Raw genomic sequence first — 19840 nt, 5'->3', positions numbered from 1 at the left:
AGCCAGACTAAGAACATTACTGTATTGGAAAATGGGGGGGGGGGATTCTACTAAACTATTTATAAAAATATAAAATGAATCCATAACTAGCAAGATTAAAATGCACTAAAAACCTGTCAGAAGTTCAATGTCATAACTCCCTGCCTAAAAGACATCAAAGAAGGGGCCAGTCTAACCTCCCTTGGGAGAGATTTCCACAGTTCAGTCACCACCATTGAAAAGGCCTTGTCCCACATCCCCATCAATCACATCTCTCTTGGAGGCAGAATACAGAACTGGGCCTCGGAGATGACCACAATTTATGCAGAAATTCATGTAGGAGGAGGCAATCCTTCAAATATTCTGGTTCCAAGCCATTATAAGTAATAATCAGCACCTTGAATTGGGTTCAGAAATGAATTGGAACCCAGTGTAATTTGAACAAGATTGGTGTCATATGGTCAGAAAAGCAAACACCAGCAATAATTCTGTCCACAGCATGTTGGACCAGCTGCATTTTTTGAACACTTCTCAAGGGCAACCTCATATAGGGTAATCTAAACTTGTGTCACTTCATCAGCCTACATCCAATCCATTATTGAAACCACACTATGTTTGAGGATCTCTATAACCTCCTTGTCACCAGTTGAAAAGGAAAGACAGAATTGGGGAACTTTGGAATATTGATGGTATCCAACAACACCCAAACACTAGATCATCTTTTCTAGTGACTTCATGCAGGTATTACTTGCTGAGGGGCAAACAAAGTTAGTAATAGGAAGGCTGTTGCCCTCATGCCCTGTTTGTTGCCCTTTGGGACGCATCTGGCTAGGGCCAGTGTTAAAAACAGAATGCTAGACTTCAAGAACTCCTCTTATTTTCATTATTTGTGATCAACATTGCTATAAAATTTGTTCACACCTAGGGTTGTTTCTACAACCCTACTAATGTTAGTCCTACTTACAGGAGACCCATTGAATTGAATAGGACTTCAGTTAGACATTGGATACAACCCCTAGGCTCAAACGTTTTGATATTTTCATATATTTTTTAGTATAATAATAATAAAATATGTGAAAATATGTTAACCCTATAACTTTAGGGCAGGGACTCTTCTGCATTTACACTTGCAATTCTTCATTCATGAGATGAGCAGGGCTAAGCCTCAAACCAGTGAGATTAAAGGTCAGAGTTTTCAGTCAGAAGGTGTAACTTCTTTGCAAGATTGAACAATCAGCACATTTTTCCCAGTAACTCAGTAATTAACTGAGTTCTCAACTTCACTATAGACCCCAAATGCTGTTATAAATAATCTCCCTCCCTCCTTCTGTCTCCGTGTGTATGTGTCTGTCTGTCTATGAGACATTCAGAATTCCCTGTTCCCTGTGATTTATAAGCAAGATCTTATGTATCATCCATGGGCTCTTAGAATCTATTATCTGGCTTTAAAAAAAAATCAATAGAATGCATTTTTTGTTTTGTTTTACAGTGCTTGCTAGTAGGTATGCAAGTAACATTGTAATTAAGCATGTCTATCCTTGAGCATTCTGCTGCCGCCCTTCTCTTTAGGTATGTTAGGCTTCTTTCATCACCTTTTCTGTTATCAGGCCCTGCAGGACTTGCCAACGCCTGTTCATCACTCCAAGTTGTTCTGCAAAATCAGTCTTGTCACTGCGCTTACTTTCCACGTCCTGACTGCTAATCTGTAGTACCGACTGGTTAACGAAGTCCACCGTTAACTGTTTACAGTTTACATCGATCTTAAAACCCTAGTTAAAAACAGAAAGAAGGAAAACTATCAGGGATTGTTTGCAGTTATTCTAGCAAATCAATGTGGTGGTTGTTTTTAAATGACAGAGTAAAACTATTACATCAAGCTTTGACAAAACCACAGTAATAATGTTTAAATAATGTAAATTGGAAATAGTGGGTAGTATCCAATAAAGGCTGTGTTCGCACGGTCTGCTCTGCCAGCCCAGGTCTGCACACAGCCACAATTTTAGCTTTTGTACCAGGGTATGGCCCAGAAGTGCTTTACTGTGACCACGTGTGGACCTGGGCTGGTGGGGCTGGGTGTGAATGCATGGCCCCTACTGGATACTACCCATAGCTTTGGCAGAAAGCTTGTAACTAACAAGGACATTTTACTATGACCCCAAATAGCTGATATAGATACTGAGTTGGATCCAGACTTGTCCCTTTATGAATAAAATGGCTCCTTCCATTGGAGGAGGGTATCAAGATCCAGTGGAAGCTCACTGTGGGAGGAAAGGTACAGGCTGATTTTTTTTGATGATTCTTCCTTCATACTGCAGTTTTGAGCACCACCTCACATGCTGTTACAGATTTTCCAGGGCTGCGGGGAAGGAAAGTTGGCAAAAAAGAAAAAAATGCTTCCCTACCCCTTCCTCCAGCAAGATCATCCAGTTTGGGGAGATCTGCCCTGCACAGCACTGAATACAACCCACTGAATTTTGGGACAGGTTGAAAAAAACCTACTGAAAATAAAAACAGCTCTGTGCCAATCTTCTTGAAGAGTAAGTCCTTGTGACAGAGGCCTGTGAAAGTAGTATAAGTCTCTGCAGATGCTGCATTCAGTTTTCACTTAGAAAAGAACACTGAGGGTACTTCCAGGGGTGTCTTTTATTGTGCAATTGCACTGATGCATTCACAAAATTATTCAGGGGCTCCAGATGATGGTGCTTTCAATTTGTAGCCTTCTATTGTTTTCCCACTGCTTCTTCCATCTTTTTTTCTTGTTAAAGAAGGAAACACGGAATAGCTGCAGAACACATTTTGAGTGCTAGCTACTATGAGCCCTCTGTATGGAAGCACCCCTGTGTTTCAAATCATTGTCTAATATTGTACTGATGTAAAATAAGATAACACCAGTACAAAAACTGGCTTCACTTCCATTGGAAGTGCACTGAATTCAGAAAGCAATATTATCTGTACATGTGAAACTCCATGCAATTCATTCATACACTTTCTAGCTCACTGGGATACTCAAACTCCCAAACACAGTACTACATTCATGTCAACACATCAAGGGGCTAATATATACTTTCCAACCATCCCCAATTAATTACCTTATATTTCTGAAGATAAGCCAGAATAACTCTATGTCCTACTACATTTTTTATATTTTCCTCATCCTCAGAAATGACATTTTCCATCAGTGAAATCCAACTCATGACTTCCGTGATAGCATGGCGAGAAGGAAGCTTGTCCATTTGAAGCTGCAAAGAATTTAGACTAATGAAATCCAAATAATAAGATCCATGACTCCTTTTATAATTATATCATGCTGTGAAATGCCTTTGCGTGTTTTTTAGACAGATATAGACTTAGGGAACAAACACGTATTTTGACTGGAAAATATTGAGCACACTGAAAAAGAAAATGTTATGTTATCACCATTTAAATATTTTGCAACTGGACAACATACTTATGGACATCTGATGCCTATAAAGGAAAACATTACACAAATGAGGCTTTGTCAGTGTTAGAGTTGTATTATTATTTTCTGATGTTACAAGTGCACTGATTGTCTATGCCTCTGGCTACAGTCTAAAACATTTTATTTGGAAAAAAGTCCCACTGACATTAAGGCAACTTACTTCCAAATGAAGAGGCTAGAACAGATTGTGTGGAGGATATTGCTGACTCAGTTTGGCTGAATCCATGGGCATGGCTAGACGAGGCGGTTTGGGGGTGACGATCTCACGATCTTATTATCGCAAGAGCGTCACCTTTGTCTACACACGGTGCGTGATGTCAGGAAGGAAGAGGACGTTGCGGCTGCCGCTTTGTTTTTGTTTTTATTTTTTAATCAGAAAAGAGCGCAGGAGCGCTCCTACAAAAAAGTTAAATTGTTGTTTAAAAAACCAAAAAAACACACCCTCCCGCTCCCACCCCCCCAACCCCATGCCCGGGTTCTGGCTCCTCGCAGTTACTCATGAAGAGCCAGGACAAAACCGCAACGCTGGGCCACACATTCTGCAGTCTTGGGATCATCCCGAGACCATGGACAAATCAGGAAAAACGGGTAGGGCCATATCCCAGGGTAATGGAGGGATCATCCCTCACTGCTCCTGGAATTCCCTGTGTGTCATGTGGATGCACAGGGATGATTCCGGGGCGATCCCCAGGATAAGCCCTCATCTAGCCATGCCCCATACATTACCAAACGAGTGTTACATCTGCTTCTTTGTGGTTGGCCCCACACTGTTTTGGTAACATCTATAAACTGGATTGATCTGTACTGATGCATTTTCTTCTCTAGGCAATGTATGAATCTGATAATTTATGAATGAGCTCTTTGTTATACACTATAACATGCTTCTGTGTTGGGCAAACACTACTGCCTAACCAGAACACAGGGAGAACACAGAAACTTAATGTCAGTGCAGACAGTCAAGTACTGTCACACCCCAAGCGCTGAGCCTGTAGCAGCTGTGTTACATCCATCAAGGCTGCAATGAGTAGCTTGTGCAGTCCTGAAAGCATCCAAATCAGAACCCATTAGCCTGTGATGTTTCTTTCCTCCCGTGACTGGGCATGGACCATTGGAAACCACTGTAGAAAGACTGGGTAGCAAGGCCCTCAGTCACATACTGGCAGCCATTGTCAGGGAATAAGGCACAGGGCTTGAGTGGGACAACTTGGCAATTCTTTACTAGGAATGTATGGGAATTTTGTTTCACAGCAACCCCAAGTGTGAGAATTTACAAACATTTTTGGAATGCTTTCCAAAAAATGTTTGCAAATTCTCGAAGTTGTGCTTATGTTTGCAAAATATGTACTTGAAAAATGCACCACTTTCTCAAAATGCACCACTTTCCCAAAATGCACTTTCCCCTTTTGAACAAACTGAAAAAACAGGTCACAAACAAGAATGGGAGTGAGCTTTGAAGTAAAGTTTGGAGAATTTCAGTGAGTTCAAACATCCTTGGTTCTCTCATCCTTATTGTCATCAGGGTTTGCGAATGCTGCTCCTAGAGGAAAGAAATGTTGATGCAGAAACATTTTTGTTGGAAGTGGTTATTAAATGAGATATTATTAGCTTATTGGAATCACATATCCAAAACACCCAGAAAATTTATTGATTTCAGTTAACCCTACCTATATAGGTGTGCACTAGCTTACAGCTTATGGCACTCACTTATTTGCAAATTTAATGCATTCAAATTTAACAACTACCATTTGCCCTACCTGATGCAGTTTTTCTTGCACAATAGGAATCTGCGTGAGCAGCTCTGTCCACTGGTTGTCAATCTGCGATAGTCCTGCCCGCAAAGATGCAGTGTCCACCTTCTTTAGCCGGAGGAGTTGGTTTCCAGTGCTCAGAACAGTAGACTTCTGGGATGACTTTGCATCAACCTCTTTTGAAAATTCCTGAAAAGAATAATTGGTATAGTTGAGATAAACATGTTTAGCAACAAAAAAAGTTGTACTCATGTACTTTGAATGAAAATGCCTTTAAAACTGCACTCCTACTGTACAAATTTAAATAGTACAAGACTGTAGTAAGAAACCTTACAAAACAAAAAGGACAAGGTCCCCAATAACAATATCAATATAAGCACTCCAGGTGTGAGAGACCTACAACACAGCACTAGGCCAGTTAGTTACAAAATTTATAATAATTACAGTGCCAACTGGTTTACAATTATAAACAGTCAGTCAAGATTTCAAAACAACTACATCAATTATGCTGGCCTATTTCACAACAAATATATAGCTATGCCATTGCAAAATAATAATTACAGTTCCTAAATGGACAATTTCTTACACTGGTATCCTGGTCAAGATAAAGGCAAAATAGCCTCCTTTATTAGTGGGTTAGCCATGCCCTCTGATTTTTTTCAGCTCACCCTTCCCAGAATGTGTAGATACTCTCAAGACCAGTCACCAAAGAAACAGCAGATGCTGCCAGTAGAAAAACAATTCAATATATCATAGGCTATACTGGTTTTGATTTGTTCTTCTACAACTGAAAAAAACAATTCTGCTTAAGATAGTGTTATGACAGGGTCTCCAGTTAGCAACCAGAAACATAAAAATGGCTCGGATTCTTATTCAGACTTACCAAAAAAGCATTCAAGTGATCTCGGACCATTTCCAGTTCTTGAGGGACTGTAACTGATTGCTGGGTCCAGAACTCCAGACGATCCATTGCTGTCTGGAGCCAGTGAATCAGCTCAGCTGACTCACTTTGATATCTATCAGGAGGACAAAGGACAGCCACATTTCACATTAAATCTCAAATTCAGATTATTCAGGTAAAGTTGGGGGTTTACAATTTATTTTTATATAAAATTATATAATGATTTGCTCACAACATACTTATTTCTTGGCACAAAAGGACATCTTTCTTAGTGCATCTCAGTGTCTGTCTACTGTTTTCTAATGGGTTGCAACTTATCATGCTTATATCCTGAATTTGGAAGTATCACATTTAAATAGTAAATGAGACTTCCTCAGAATGTGGTTTGTGGTCTCTGCTGGCTTCAAAAGCTGATGCTAGACAAGGCTTGTTGGCACACAGGACGTAAAGTACCAATTACAGTGTAAATGCAATGTTCCAAAAAATGATATTAAAACATCACTGCACATCAGTAAATAATCAACCACCAATGTTTAAGGCAGGGGCTAGAGTTAGAGAGACAAACATCTGTATATTTAAAACAAACATTTATAAGAAATATTTTTAATAATTGGCATCAGAAGCAATGGGGTGAAATTATAATTAAATTAGGTTGCATTGTCCTGTTCGAAGAGTACCACCTTAATTTCTTACGGACTCTCTCTCTCAAAGATTTCAAATGAAATACATAATTCTGATTTTAATTTCAAAATTTGATTGATGAGATGAAAAATGGTAAAGCAGTTAAAGCCCACCCTTGTTCAGTTTCATAAGCCATACCTTGTCCAGTGTTTAAGTATAGTTTCCAGTCTATGCAATTCCTTGGTGATTTTGCTGGTATTATTTAACCAATGTTCCCCTAGCTGATTGAGCTGACTTTCCAATTCGGAACAGGTGACAGAGAACAGTAGTCTTTTCCCATCATCCAATACTTGATAAAGTTTGGGCTGGTATTCATTAAGGCTAGATTTCAGATGCTGTAACGACAAACAACACTAAGAGATAGACATGACTCTGTAGTGACTCCCTTTTATTGTAAAGCATTATGAAATCTAGTGAATACTGTCATGATAATTAAATATGTTGTCTTAGGAAATATTTACACATTATTAAAAGACTTTTCTGTAATGCCTACCCAATGCATCTGTTCTCTAAGGATATCATTCAAATATGCACAGAAATAATGTATACAAGGCTCACATAACATGCAGAGGCTTAGTAACATGTGTGACATTTACTTTAGAAAAGCGGGCAAACCAGGCCACTATTTAAAATATTCTGTTTCCTGGGTGACAGTTCAGACATATATTACTAAGGGCTGGTTCATCCTTAAGGTAAATTTCTCTTTTGATTAGACGTTCTTTCCTCTTCACATAATCACTACTACATCACACTAGATGCGTTTGGGCTTCATAATAAGCCAAGATTCTTCCAAATCCTGGTATATTGGGAATGAGCAGGGTGCTGATACCAGGGCTCCTGATCGCTCCTACTTATATCATCCTGGAAGCAGGAGTGGCTAAATAAACCACACATAGAGCTCCATCAGACAAGCATTTTATTGCACGCTCTTTACTGGGCACTCATGGATTTTCATAGGTTCCTCTCACTACGTCATCTGCCTTCCGCGTGCCTCCCACCCCTTCTAGCCTTATTTGCGGGACAAAAAAACACCCTAGTAAGTTCGAAGTAGCATGGTCGAAACAGCCCACTGAATGGGCTACGCGCACATTGTTTATTTCGTCTTTCCTCTCCCTTGACAATAGGAAGTAATGAGAGACAAATGCATAGGCGGTGAAGCAACAGTAAGGAAATGCAGCTTTCCCCCGTGTGATGATGCTCATACTCCATTCGTGACTTATTGTGATGTCCAAACCAGGGAATTTGGCTTATCTACTCACAAACAAGCTAGACTCATAAGCCAACAACAAATCACGGCTTATTATTCCAGCTTGTTTGTGGTGAGACAAGCTACATTCCCTGGTTCAGACAGAACGATAAGCAAAACATGGATAGACGGTCTATGGTTTATTTGTCTTGCAGGAGGAGCCAGGGGGCTGGGATTCTGCCTTACTGTTGCATCTAGTGCAACAAATGTATGAGATGTCTTTGCATAAATTAACTTAGAAATTTGTTGCCACAAGATGTGGCAAGGCCATAAATTCAGATAGGTTTAAAAAAGGATTGGAAAATTTGTATCAATGACTGTTAGTCAGGAAAGCTAAACTAAACCTCTATATCCAGAGAAAATATGATTCTGAGAACTAAACTACGCATATATAACATCTAGCTATGTATGTTGATTTTCCTTAATTTTCCTTAATTAATTAAGAAAAGATATATATGGGGGTAATCCGAGGCGTCTCCCTCCCCTCCCCAGTGTAATCAGAAACCAAATGCCCCTTCCATGGGACTATCTGTGCAGCGTGTGTGTGTGTGTGATTCTGGGTCTGTTTGTGCTGGGGGGAGAAGAGATAAGTCTCCCCTCCTTGTGCACTGGGTTCCTAATAAGGATTAACCCCACCCCCTGTGACACATGTAATTTAGTGAGGAAAAACAAGGTATTTAGCACACATTTAGTGAACATAGTTTGGCCCTGAATATCACTTATAATGAGGCAAAGAATGGGGACAGCTATTGCATCCATATGCTATTGGTGGGTTCCCTGAAGCATCTGACTGGCCAGAGTGGTAAACAGGATGCAGAAAAAGACCAGAGCTGGTGAACCTCTTGTAGTTGGAGGGCCAAATTCCATTTCAGAGAAGCTCTTGGGGCCCGCATTCCAGGGGTAGGCAGGGCCCCAAATACCTAAACCACCAGCATATTTTATCTTAAAGCTCTCACTGCCTGTAAGTAAGCCTTAGAAGAGGCATTTCAGACTTTGAGAATGGGGGGGGGGGGGGAACTGCACAGAAGTTAGGAAACCATCAAACAATCTGTGGTTAAGAAAAGGGGAAGTGGCCATCTGGGCAAACCCTGAGGATTGGCACCTCAGAAACTGACAGATTTGGGCCCTGTACCTGAAGTTTCTGCGCCCCTGAGATAGACACCTGGTCTGATCCAGCATGGTTCTTTGGTTTTTGTTCCTGCTGGAGGGGGGGCAGGGGGAAAGAATAGCAAACCCCCCACTATACTGTATATGAAAGAGTGAAGATAGTATATAACCGCCAAGAAACAGGTAGATGCTTTGTACTGCTTAATAATAAGGCATGAAAACCACCAGCATTACCTGATAAAGTGCAATCCGATCTGCAAGCCTCTCCTCAGACTCTTCTACCAAACCAACACTTGGAATGCTGGTTTCAACAGTGTCCAGCTGCCTTGTGAGTTCCTGATAATGACCTTCCAGATGTGTCCACGTCTGTAAAACATATACACATGTCAAGGCTGAACTGGTTTCCAGATGCATTTCCAAAAGAAAACTACATAGAGATGAACAGACTGAAAGAGGACATCTTAAATGCGAAGACAGGACCATATCTTATGACAATACTTAAATCAAATCATACTTTGGTTTGATAAAATAAATGTAAGGTTTGCAGGGAAAGTCTACACAGCTGTGAGGGTGGGGGAACCTACACCATGGACAATATGGTCTAGTAAAAATATTAAAAAGTGTGTTGAATCACAGTATAAATACTCAAGAGGCCAATATTTAACTTGAAAGTGGTTAACAGAAAGTGGTGATACAGCACCTTTACCTTTTATACCACTTATCTGAGAGAGAGAGAGAGAGAGAGAGAGAGAGAGAGAGAGAGAGAGAGAGAGAGAGAGAGACATTGCCTGCTGCAACGGCATAGAGTTTGTTTTTCCAAATGCTTCTGTGTAACTTTTACTTTAGGACTTTACACTGTTGCAGCCTGTTGTACCAGTGAAAAATTGAATGAAATATACTTGAAAATTACCCATTTTAAGAAAGGGGGGAAAAGTTCTTACCTCAAGAATATATTCCAGCTCCACTCCCCTCTTATGGGCCTGCTTTAATACAGCAGAGGCTTCTGCCATCAATTCCACATGGAACTGAGTTTCCCTTACAACAGCAAAACTGCTTATCTTCCTGAAAAGTGTTTCTGTCAGGATCATGTGTGACTCCAGACCCTGAAAATATTCCTGAGAGATTTTCAGAAACCCAAAAAAGTATCATTATTTATTAGCAAGTAGAGTGTTGTTACTACACTAAATCTTTTTTCTTTTGAGGGAGGGATTAAAATATCATCTATTATTATTATTATTATTATTATTATTATTATTATTATTATTATTATTATTATTATTTACATTTATATACCGCCCCATAGCCGAAGCTCTCTGGGCAGTTGACAAAAGTTAAAAACTGTGAACATTAAAAAGAAATATACAAAATTTAAAACCATAAAAAGCATAAAGTACAAACAAACCAGACAATATCCATTTAAAAACAACTATTCTGGGGTCAGTTAAAAAAACTCAGCATATGCTGTTAAATGCCTGGGAGAAGAGGAAAGTCTTGACCTGACGCCAAAAAGATAACAATGTTGGCGCCAGGTGAGCCTCGTCAGGGAGATCATTCCATAATTGAGGGGCCACCACTGAAAAGGCATAGGTGAGTAACACACAGCCATATGTGGCTTGCAGCCTTTTTTAACTACTCCTACCACCTCTCAAGTTGCTGCCACTGAATTTTGGCAGCGTGATGGTGGTTGCAGAAAAAGCTGCACGTTCACTTTAAAACAAGGCACACAAGGATTAAACAGCTTGTTTTAATGCAAATTTGTGCTCTCCTGGGGCTTTTGGGAACACATTTTTTCCCATTAAAATTAGGCGTGTACTCCCCACTCACCTTACTTAAAAGTAGAAATGCAGCTGTTTTGGTGCCACCATACTGCTAATCCAAATTTAGTGGCAATTCAGTGGCAGCAATTTTGGTGGCAGGGGTCTGGTCCCCAGTGTGTTATGAGGTTTGGAAACTGCTCAGACTTTTAAAACACCTATCCCATAATTTAGCCCTCATTTATGTTCTGTGGATCCCTTAAGTGGAACACATACTGATGATGAATTTTTCCCTAGTTTGCGCCTTTCTTAATTGTAGAAATTAACATCCCAAATGTTGAAGAGCAGCAATTTTTATTTATATTCTTTCCTTTACATACTTTCTAGGAATCAGTTATAGGGTACTGTTTCACTTTGAATCTAAGTGAATCTAGCATCCTTGGCACTTTTCAATAGTAATGTGTTTTTGCACTTAAACTCCTGCTTTTGCAAGCCAGTAGCAGCAAATGATTTTACAAATAAATAAAGTATTTCATGATTATACAAATTAAGATGAAAGCAAATAAAGATCCATTCTTCTTTGAAATATTCCTATGAACTCCAGTTGTTACCATGACTGACTAACATGACTACCCGTCTAGAATTTACTCCTGTTGAAAGTAGCAGAAAACACAATCTAATTCCCCCCTCCCTGCACCGTTTACTTTCAAATTATTCCAAGTGGCATTAAATCACATCAGAACAGCTAATATCTTTCCAGATTTGAAGGAGGTCAAGAAAATTACAACAACAACAAAAATCAAACCAACCAACATGACAGTAATGAAAGAACAAGATCTTTGCAATAAATTAAATATAGGAATTTAAATAAATTATATGGGTTTTTTACCTTGTGCTTGTCAAGAAGCATTTGGACTTCCTCTTTGGAGGAAACAATCATTTTCTGGTCAACTGCCATCTTTTCTTTTCCAGTTTCCATCAGGTCAGCCAGATCCTGCAGTGCTTGTTCATACTGACCCTTAAGTGCCAGATTTTGGTTCAGTCCCGTACGTCGTGATCCTATGATCATTATCAACTCATCATACATATCCTGGCATGTGAAAAGAATGAACAGCCATAATCTTTCTTCCAGTCACAGAAAACCCCCACAGAAAGTTTAAACACTGCAGATCTGGTCAATCCATACTACCAACATTCCTGTTTTAATAATTACCTGGGCCAGAAGCTTATTTCTTATTTATTTATTTAGAAACATTTATATCCCATCCTTTAACAAAAGTTTCAAGCCAATTTACAAAATTTAAAACAAAAAGTAAAAGAAAAAACATGCACTCATTTGATTACAGTCCTGATGTTCTAAAGTTGTTCTAAAAATCTTGGCTAGACTGCATTGTACAATAGTTGCGCTCTGTTATTCAGGATGTCTTATAATGAATTCAACAAACTCTTTTTTTAAAATCCTCTGATAAACAGTGAGGCTTGCAACCACTAACAGTTTAATTAAGTTATCTGAAGCCATCCACAAGTAATGGGTCAAATGAGATTTAAAAAAATTCTAGCTGTTTAAAACAGGGCCTTCTGCATGGTTACCTTCAGAGTCCTAAGAGCAGATGCCATAGCTCAGTGGTAGAGCATAGATGTATGATTTATGCTAAATAAATTATATTTCTTAACTCTAAATAATAATAATAATAATAATAATAATAATAATAATAATAATAATTTATTAGCTTTAAATGATAACAACTTTCTGAGGATAATTCTAAATCATTCTTTTTAATGGGTTCCTCACCTGAAGTTTAGACAACTCTTGCATGGAAGGTTGGTCAATCTGCAGTTTATCCCCACGTTTCTTTAATTCACTGATTCCTGCATCTAGTTCTTTCAGTGCATCTTCTGCTTGTTGAATAGCCTATATAAGGAAGAATTATAACATTTATCACACTTCAGTGATGCTTGATGTCAGAGATGGCACATCAGCATAGGTGTTAAGGCGTTGATGTTTACATTAGGTAAAGTCAGCATATAGCAGGGGTTTCCGAACTATGTTCTAGGGAACCTTGGTTTCCTCAGTGACAAGATCAGTAATAACAGACAAGATTTCCCTAAAAATACCTATCTCATCAAGCATGTGCAGGCATATGGGAGTGTTGCTTGTATTTATGAGCACACTCTATTAATTAATGAGAGACCAGGGCAAAGCTCACCAGGCCTACGTGAACTATGTGCACACCTGAGAACGTAACCCAGAAACTATGCAGAGTTTGCATGACAAAGAAATAATTATGGAATTTCCTCCCTAAAAATAAGATGTGTTTGTGCCTTTACTCTTGAGTAAATGGGCCTCTATTAACAGCCTCCATTTATGCCTCCAGGAAATTGTGCATTTCCCTCATTGCATGACTGGGGCCTTTACAGAGGCTCTGGTCAAGGTTGTAAGGCTGCTGGGTGCTCGTGGGGATGCACAGCTGCTCAACCTGGTGGGCCATGAATGTGCCATGGGTGCCCGACTGGGTTGGGGGGTTGGATAGGGGGGACTCTATCAGACTCCCGGATCGACCCGCGACATCTCTAGCTGATGTGTATTATTATATAACTATATGCTTCCAGAACACTCCTTGGGAAGGCATGTCTATTTACTCACAGGTGTGGCATTTTTCTTGGTAGAAAGGTAGGGTACAAATCACATAAATAAATAAATAAATAAATAAATAAATAAATAAAGTTTGGAGACTCCTGCATTACACCGTTTCTCCTTTCCATGCTTAGTAATAGAAATATGGTTATACCTGCATTTGTTCTGTTTCAGGACGTTCAACCGCTTCAGCTAGTTTCTGCAGGGCAATATACTTGTTATCAGCCAATGATGTAAACATCAGCTTCAGATCATTCTGTCAGAAATAGAAAATTGTATGTAAGATTTTCAAATGGTAGAATGTCAGTCAACTGTAATCTAGAGTAATCCAACATCAGCTTCTTTCCTTTCTGGTTTGGGATGTGAGGCAGTATATGAGAGGTTAAAAAAAAATGCTTTCGCGCTGACTCAACATCCTGCCAGAGGTTCTTATGAAGCAGCAATGAAAGCATGAGGCTGCTAGTTCAACATCTTGCAGATACACCAATATTAAATGATCAAGCAGGATCCAGCATGAGCATGGGCACCAGCAGTCCATGCTGATCACTGTCGCTGTTAAGCAGCCAGTTGCTTATACAGAGCTGAGCAAGCAGCTGCCTTGTCCCCACGGCCCACATTGTCACTTAATTACTTCATGAACTATTGCTGATTTTCTACTCATGATGCTACTCATTTGTGTACAGAAAACATAGTGCAGATAATGACAAAATAACAGGTGCATTCTACAGGGAAGAACAAAACAGATTGGAAAATATTTTTTTAATCCTAGCATGTAGCTGTGCATTAACATAGGGATGGAGGAGCTCAACACAGCATACTGGTTTTGCTCTCAGAACAACTGTTATATGGGTTAAACCTTCCAACTAGCATGGCTTCAATTGCTTCTGTACCTGGTACATCTTCTAAAATTAATCTCAAGCTTTGCTAATACAAGGACTACCATTTTTCTTTATTTCTGATCTGCATGTTATAAGGACCCAAGGAGTTCTGTTTAGTGATAGAGACAGATTTAAATAACGGATGATATTCTGGAGGTGACAGACTTGACCTTGGGGGAGCTGGGGGTGGCAACGGCCGACAGAAATATAAATAATAATAATAATAATAATAATAATAATAAAGCTCTGGCATGGGCTGGTCCATGAAGTCACGAAGAGTCGGAAGCGACTGAACGAATAAACAAAAAAAACCCCTCTGTTTTCAAAGAGAGACCGGCTTGCTTATATGTCCCAGTAAAAACTGGTGCAACTGGTGATTTTTTGCACTGGGCACAATCCAAAATACTATCCTAAACTGTAACATATGACAATCAGGGCATTTACCACATGCTAAACCAGCAATCTTTTTCTATGTTTTCCTTTCTCTTTACTTAAGTTAACATTGAACCTGAGGAAGCATCAAGCGAAACTTCAAAGTTCATTCACTGCTTTGTGATGTTTTATTGGTCCTATTAAAAATATTGAGTTGGAATCAGATTTAGTCAGTTGGTCATGACTAACTTAATTCCCATTGAAATCAATGAGTCTACTCCAAATATGAATCAAAATGGCTGCCTGTACTTTTTGTCTATCTTTGAAGCAAGTTATTGGCTAAAATATTTATAACAAACTTCTGAATCTAACAATAGAATTGGGATGCTTATTTTTTCAAATGGCTAAATATACCATATTGCTTTGATTCTAAGACACACTTTTTCCCATATAAACATCTCTAAAAATGGGGTGCGTCTTAGAATCGCAGGTGCATTTATTATTTCTTAGAATCAAAGCTTTTTTTTCTGTTGGTGGTACTGAAATTAGTGTGCGTCTTACAATCGATGGCATCGTAGAATTGAAGGAATACAGTAGTGGTGAAAAATTAGAGCTGTCATTAAGAGTTTAGGGTAAATTCTACCTGAAAACTCAATATATGCTGGAGTCTTTCTTTCATCTGTTGGCATCTTTGATTTATCAGTGTCTCCAGTAATATTAATCTACTTAGTAAACAATCCAAGGTGTCTTCAATAACACCTTTGTTTTCAGCATTCTCAGGAAACATTTGAGAAAACAAATTCTTGTTCTTATCCATTCTTTCTGTCATCTCCTTGATATCTTTAGCAAGAGTCTGGAATACAAATAAAACCAAAGCATACTTTTAAAATTAAGTACTCTCAAAAATAGTACACTACGGATGATGATGATGATGATGTTGATGATGAAGAAGAAGAAGAAGAAAAACAGTACACCAGCATATTCATATTTTTGATTCTTCACAAAAGTTATTTCATGCTTCAATTAACATCACACTAGCAAAATGTGTGGGTATAAGTATCACATCTTGATTCCAAACACATTCACCCAGTTCCAGTGGTTCCTGTCGCATATGGCATGACACACTTACTTGGGACTAAGCCCCATTGCACTTACTTCTGAGAAAACATGTATAAGATTGCACTGCTAATGTGCAGAGGAATATCAGTGTGCACACAGAGTTCATTCATGTTCATTCAGAGTTCATTCAATGGCATTTGCCTTGCCATACATTTCATTGGAAAAATGCCTACAGAGACTGTCTCATCCATTATAGTAAATGGAGAAACTTTCACAAAAGCACTGGCTTTAAGAAATAAGTGTAGAGCATTCACTTAAGAATGGATATATTCTTGGTCAGATTGTCCTTTCCAAGTAGTGGCACTGATTTTTGAAAATTAGCCTACAGTAATAGGATTTATCTGACAGCGAAAAAACTCTCACTGTTCTTGAGTTTATGAATTCCAGTTACAGGATCACTGGCAGTCTATGTAGGAAGCAAAAGTATCTTTACTTATATTATTTTGTGATGGCAGCTATGGGATCCTTTCTGGCTTGCCTGTTGCTCTCACTAGAAATGCGTGAAAATTTTGTTTAGTTCGTGGGGTATTATGAGAAGATAGAAAGAGCTTGGGATTTTCTAAAAAAACTGAATTTGGGAGAAAGTGAAACTGACAGATTTGTCTATCCAGGCCCAGGGATTTGAGTACTTAGCTTTTAAAAGTCTGGGGTTGAATCCCTGCATATTCAACCATGTTTGAGGTGCTAAATTAGAGTTGCCCCTCTTGGTTCCCCCCACCGACATGCTCCTCATTGTGGAAGGCAGGTACAACATGATCCTCTCCATGCTGGGAACAGTTGTAACCCATTGAATTTGGCTGGAGCAGATGGGTGAGAATTTCGTTTCAGCTAGTATTTGATAAGAATTTTCCTAAATTTGCAAATTTCTTCATAAGCAGGTCAAAAAGAGATTTTGAAAAATATATGGTGTTGCAATTAGGCAAATTATGTTATCCATTCCTGTTTACCTTCCAATAATAAAAGGTGTAGCATTATGGTTTTTTTTATCCAGAGGAGTATGGCACTACTTCATATACTTGGTGAACAGCAAAGGTGAGTATCTAGGGACACCACTAGTGTGGGAACTAACTATGTCCCCAGTTCCTTGGGAGGAGGAACATTTGTCCCTACCTGCCAAATACAGCCTACGTATCTGGGAACTGCCACTGTATAGTCCTGTCATGGTCACACAGAACTCAGCTCCAGTTTATTTCAGGATTTGAATCTTACTGTAGCTGAATGATTTTTGCCTGTGATTGGTACATTAGTGGGTTGGCAGAGGTGTGAATGAGTTTTGGATCTGCTCTTTCCCCTAATAAAATCACACCTAGATCTGTATTTATATTCTATATAGTTCTACATTAAACAGGTAGTTTAAGGACATACTTACCTGCTGATTATAAACACAGGTTTCTGTCACTTCAGGTAAAAGGGCTGTTGGAATTAATAAACGCTCTTCTACACCATCTAGCCAGGAAGAGGTGGCTGAAACACCACTGTACAACTTTTGCTCAAAGTGCAGGCTCCCCTCCTCTGCGCCTTCATCCTGAAAAAAGGCATCCGAACGGAGACAGGCAAGTCTGTTAGTACAGTTATATAGTTAGGGGAGAGAGAGACAGAAAAAGAATTTTATCTTTCATTTATATAATTCCTAAGAAACAGGGGAAGGACACTTCAAATAAACAGCAGTCTGGATCACCTTACAATGCCATATCACATGATTATTTTTTTAAAAATGAACAAAATAAAATATTGTACCTGGGAAGAGACTTCTTCAAAAGCATCATTCAAACCAACCAATAAAGATGTAACTGATGGTTTATCTTGACTCTGCCCTTCTTGTTTGTAGAGTGGCATGCCAGACATAAGTCTGTTTGGTCTACTGTAAACCTGTTTAGGATGGGTGGTTGGGGGAGGGAAAGAAGGAAAGCAGTGATTACAGTATGCTGGATATGCCATGAATGTAAATAAGATAGATGACTTCATTCTTCTTATACAGTCAACAGGGTTCTGTCTTAGACCACCTTCTTTTTCCAATTACAGTCTGAGTAAAATCCTAGTTCCCCACTTAATGGGGAGCAGTGAATTGTGAGGCGCGCAGGCTGGCAACGGCGGGAGAAAAGCTGGTAGAGAGCGGTGCGGTGGTACAGCCACTGCAGCAGCACAGACCCAGCAGCAGCATGTCCTTCCCAGGAAGGGACTGCTGAGCCAATCAGCACAATGATGGGGTGTGGCCAAAGAGGCGGACCAAGCAGAGGTAGATCTCTCCTTTGTTCTGCCTCCAGTTCAATCTCAGGCAGTCCTAGATTGCCAATTCTATTTTTTTGTGAGGATACTTACTGGCTGCTCCTGTTCTTGTTCCAGAGCGTTCTGCAGAAGCCTGTGCTTAATGCTGAATTCTTGATGAAGGCTTTCCCACTTCATTTTCATTTGATCTTCAACTGATGGTTTCTCTCCTTCGAAGCTCAACTCTTGAGTTAATACATCGGGCTTCTTGCTGTGATGAAAATCCAAATATGAATTAAGCAATATTGGAGTTGCAGTTATTTGGGGGTGTCCATTACTTTACTGGTCACACATAGCTTTAATTGTTTTTATTGCTTTTTTTAAAAAAAATCTAATGGTTTTAATTTGTTAACGATTTAATACTTTTTTAGTTATATATATTATGTTTACATTGTTCTAATTTTATCTGTACAATGCCCTGAGATCCCAGTGATATAGGGCAGGATACAAAAGTTTTAATAAATAAGTAGTACTGTACACATTTATATTCTGCTGTTCACAGTAATGTCAGCGTCTCATATGAGAAGACAATCATAAGCCAGTGATGTCTTGAATATTAAAGTGGATGCATGTAAAGTACATTGAGATACCAATTCACACACAACGATGCCCTGCATGACTGTGAGCTTCTCCTAAAAATACTTGCACTGGGTTGTAGTAAGAATTGCATAGAAATCTGAAATACCCATAACTCTTGCTTACATGGAATTAGGAAAGCTCACCACTGATGAAAATAACAGCATTTATATTGAGGGTTACGATTTTTGAGACAACTGCATTGAGTAATAATTTAATTTATGGTTGAACTCTAACCATTCCAAAGGGGTTTTATGAGATACAGCAAATATGAATATATTTTACTGTGATTTTAGCTGTATTAAATTCATTTTATGATTCCTTTAGGAATACCAGTTTAGGGATCCTTCATTCGAAGGGAACCCTGCAGCAGTGAGCCAAACAGTATGAAGGACCCAACGGGTGTGAGAATATACCACTTTCTGACAAGGCCTAGTGCTGGCTGATTCATTTAACATCATCCTACCAGGACCTTTCTTATGAAAACATGGATAGATATGGGGGAAAACCCCAAACAGCGCTATATGAAGCTGGCATACTGAACATATTCTGAGATTCTTATTTTAGATGTAAGCATCTCTTTTTTTTTTTTTAGATTTTATTTACAATAAAACATAAAGAATGCAATAAGATCTCAGCACACAGAAGCGGGGTCAAGGATGACAAAGCTACAGGATAAGAACAAAATGTAACAAAAGGCACCTAGGGCAAAGGTAATCTGGAGAAGATTGCTGTGTTAGAATTTCCTCCCCACGACTTGCCACTGAGCGGAGTAGATTCTTTTGCTCTGCTAGCTCTTTTTCTAGCTCCTAAAAAAAATCAAGAAGATTGTGTTAGCAACAACATAGCATTTTCTGCGTATGCATGCTAGATATATAAGTACTAGAATACATTTTAGGCAGACAGAAGAATGAATGTCTTTCGTTTTTCTCCACTGTAGGTCACTGCGAGACTCAAAACAAATGTGAGTTAGGCTGTCCCAATTTTGAAATAATCAGCATTTCTTATTGAGCAAGACCCAACCCAGACATTGCTTAATGCGTTTTTGTTTTTACTTTAGCATAAGCGCAGGAGACCTGATTTAGATTTGGATCCTAGCGTGGAACAAAGGGTTAAAGC

At 39.1% G+C, this 19840-nt stretch overlaps 1 protein-coding gene across 1 annotated transcript in view; it reads right to left on the bottom strand.

The window, feature by feature from the left end:
• The window catches only part of SYNE1 (spectrin repeat containing nuclear envelope protein 1), a 356826-nt gene that overhangs the window by 95945 nt on the left and 241041 nt on the right, over nucleotides 1-19840 (bottom strand). The window contains exons 98-112 of the mRNA XM_063124531.1: nucleotides 19424-19530; nucleotides 18200-18356; nucleotides 17618-17749; nucleotides 17250-17405; nucleotides 15405-15614; nucleotides 13666-13767; nucleotides 12669-12788; nucleotides 11766-11966; nucleotides 10064-10237; nucleotides 9357-9488; nucleotides 6908-7104; nucleotides 6071-6203; nucleotides 5194-5376; nucleotides 3069-3218; nucleotides 1572-1748 (exon numbers count right to left, since the gene is read on the bottom strand). Of these exons, the coding sequence (XP_062980601.1) occupies nucleotides 1572-1748; nucleotides 3069-3218; nucleotides 5194-5376; nucleotides 6071-6203; nucleotides 6908-7104; nucleotides 9357-9488; nucleotides 10064-10237; nucleotides 11766-11966; nucleotides 12669-12788; nucleotides 13666-13767; nucleotides 15405-15614; nucleotides 17250-17405; nucleotides 17618-17749; nucleotides 18200-18356; nucleotides 19424-19530 (2331 nt within the window). The remainder of the gene's footprint in view (nucleotides 1-1571; nucleotides 1749-3068; nucleotides 3219-5193; nucleotides 5377-6070; nucleotides 6204-6907; nucleotides 7105-9356; nucleotides 9489-10063; nucleotides 10238-11765; nucleotides 11967-12668; nucleotides 12789-13665; nucleotides 13768-15404; nucleotides 15615-17249; nucleotides 17406-17617; nucleotides 17750-18199; nucleotides 18357-19423; nucleotides 19531-19840) is intronic.

This window comes from Elgaria multicarinata, chromosome 4 (genome assembly GCF_023053635.1).
Source record: "Elgaria multicarinata webbii isolate HBS135686 ecotype San Diego chromosome 4, rElgMul1.1.pri, whole genome shotgun sequence".
Classification (NCBI taxonomy): Eukaryota; Metazoa; Chordata; class Lepidosauria; order Squamata; family Anguidae; genus Elgaria; species Elgaria multicarinata.
Note: the sequence above shows the minus strand (reverse complement) of the source record. Positions and strands in the feature narration are given on the sequence as shown.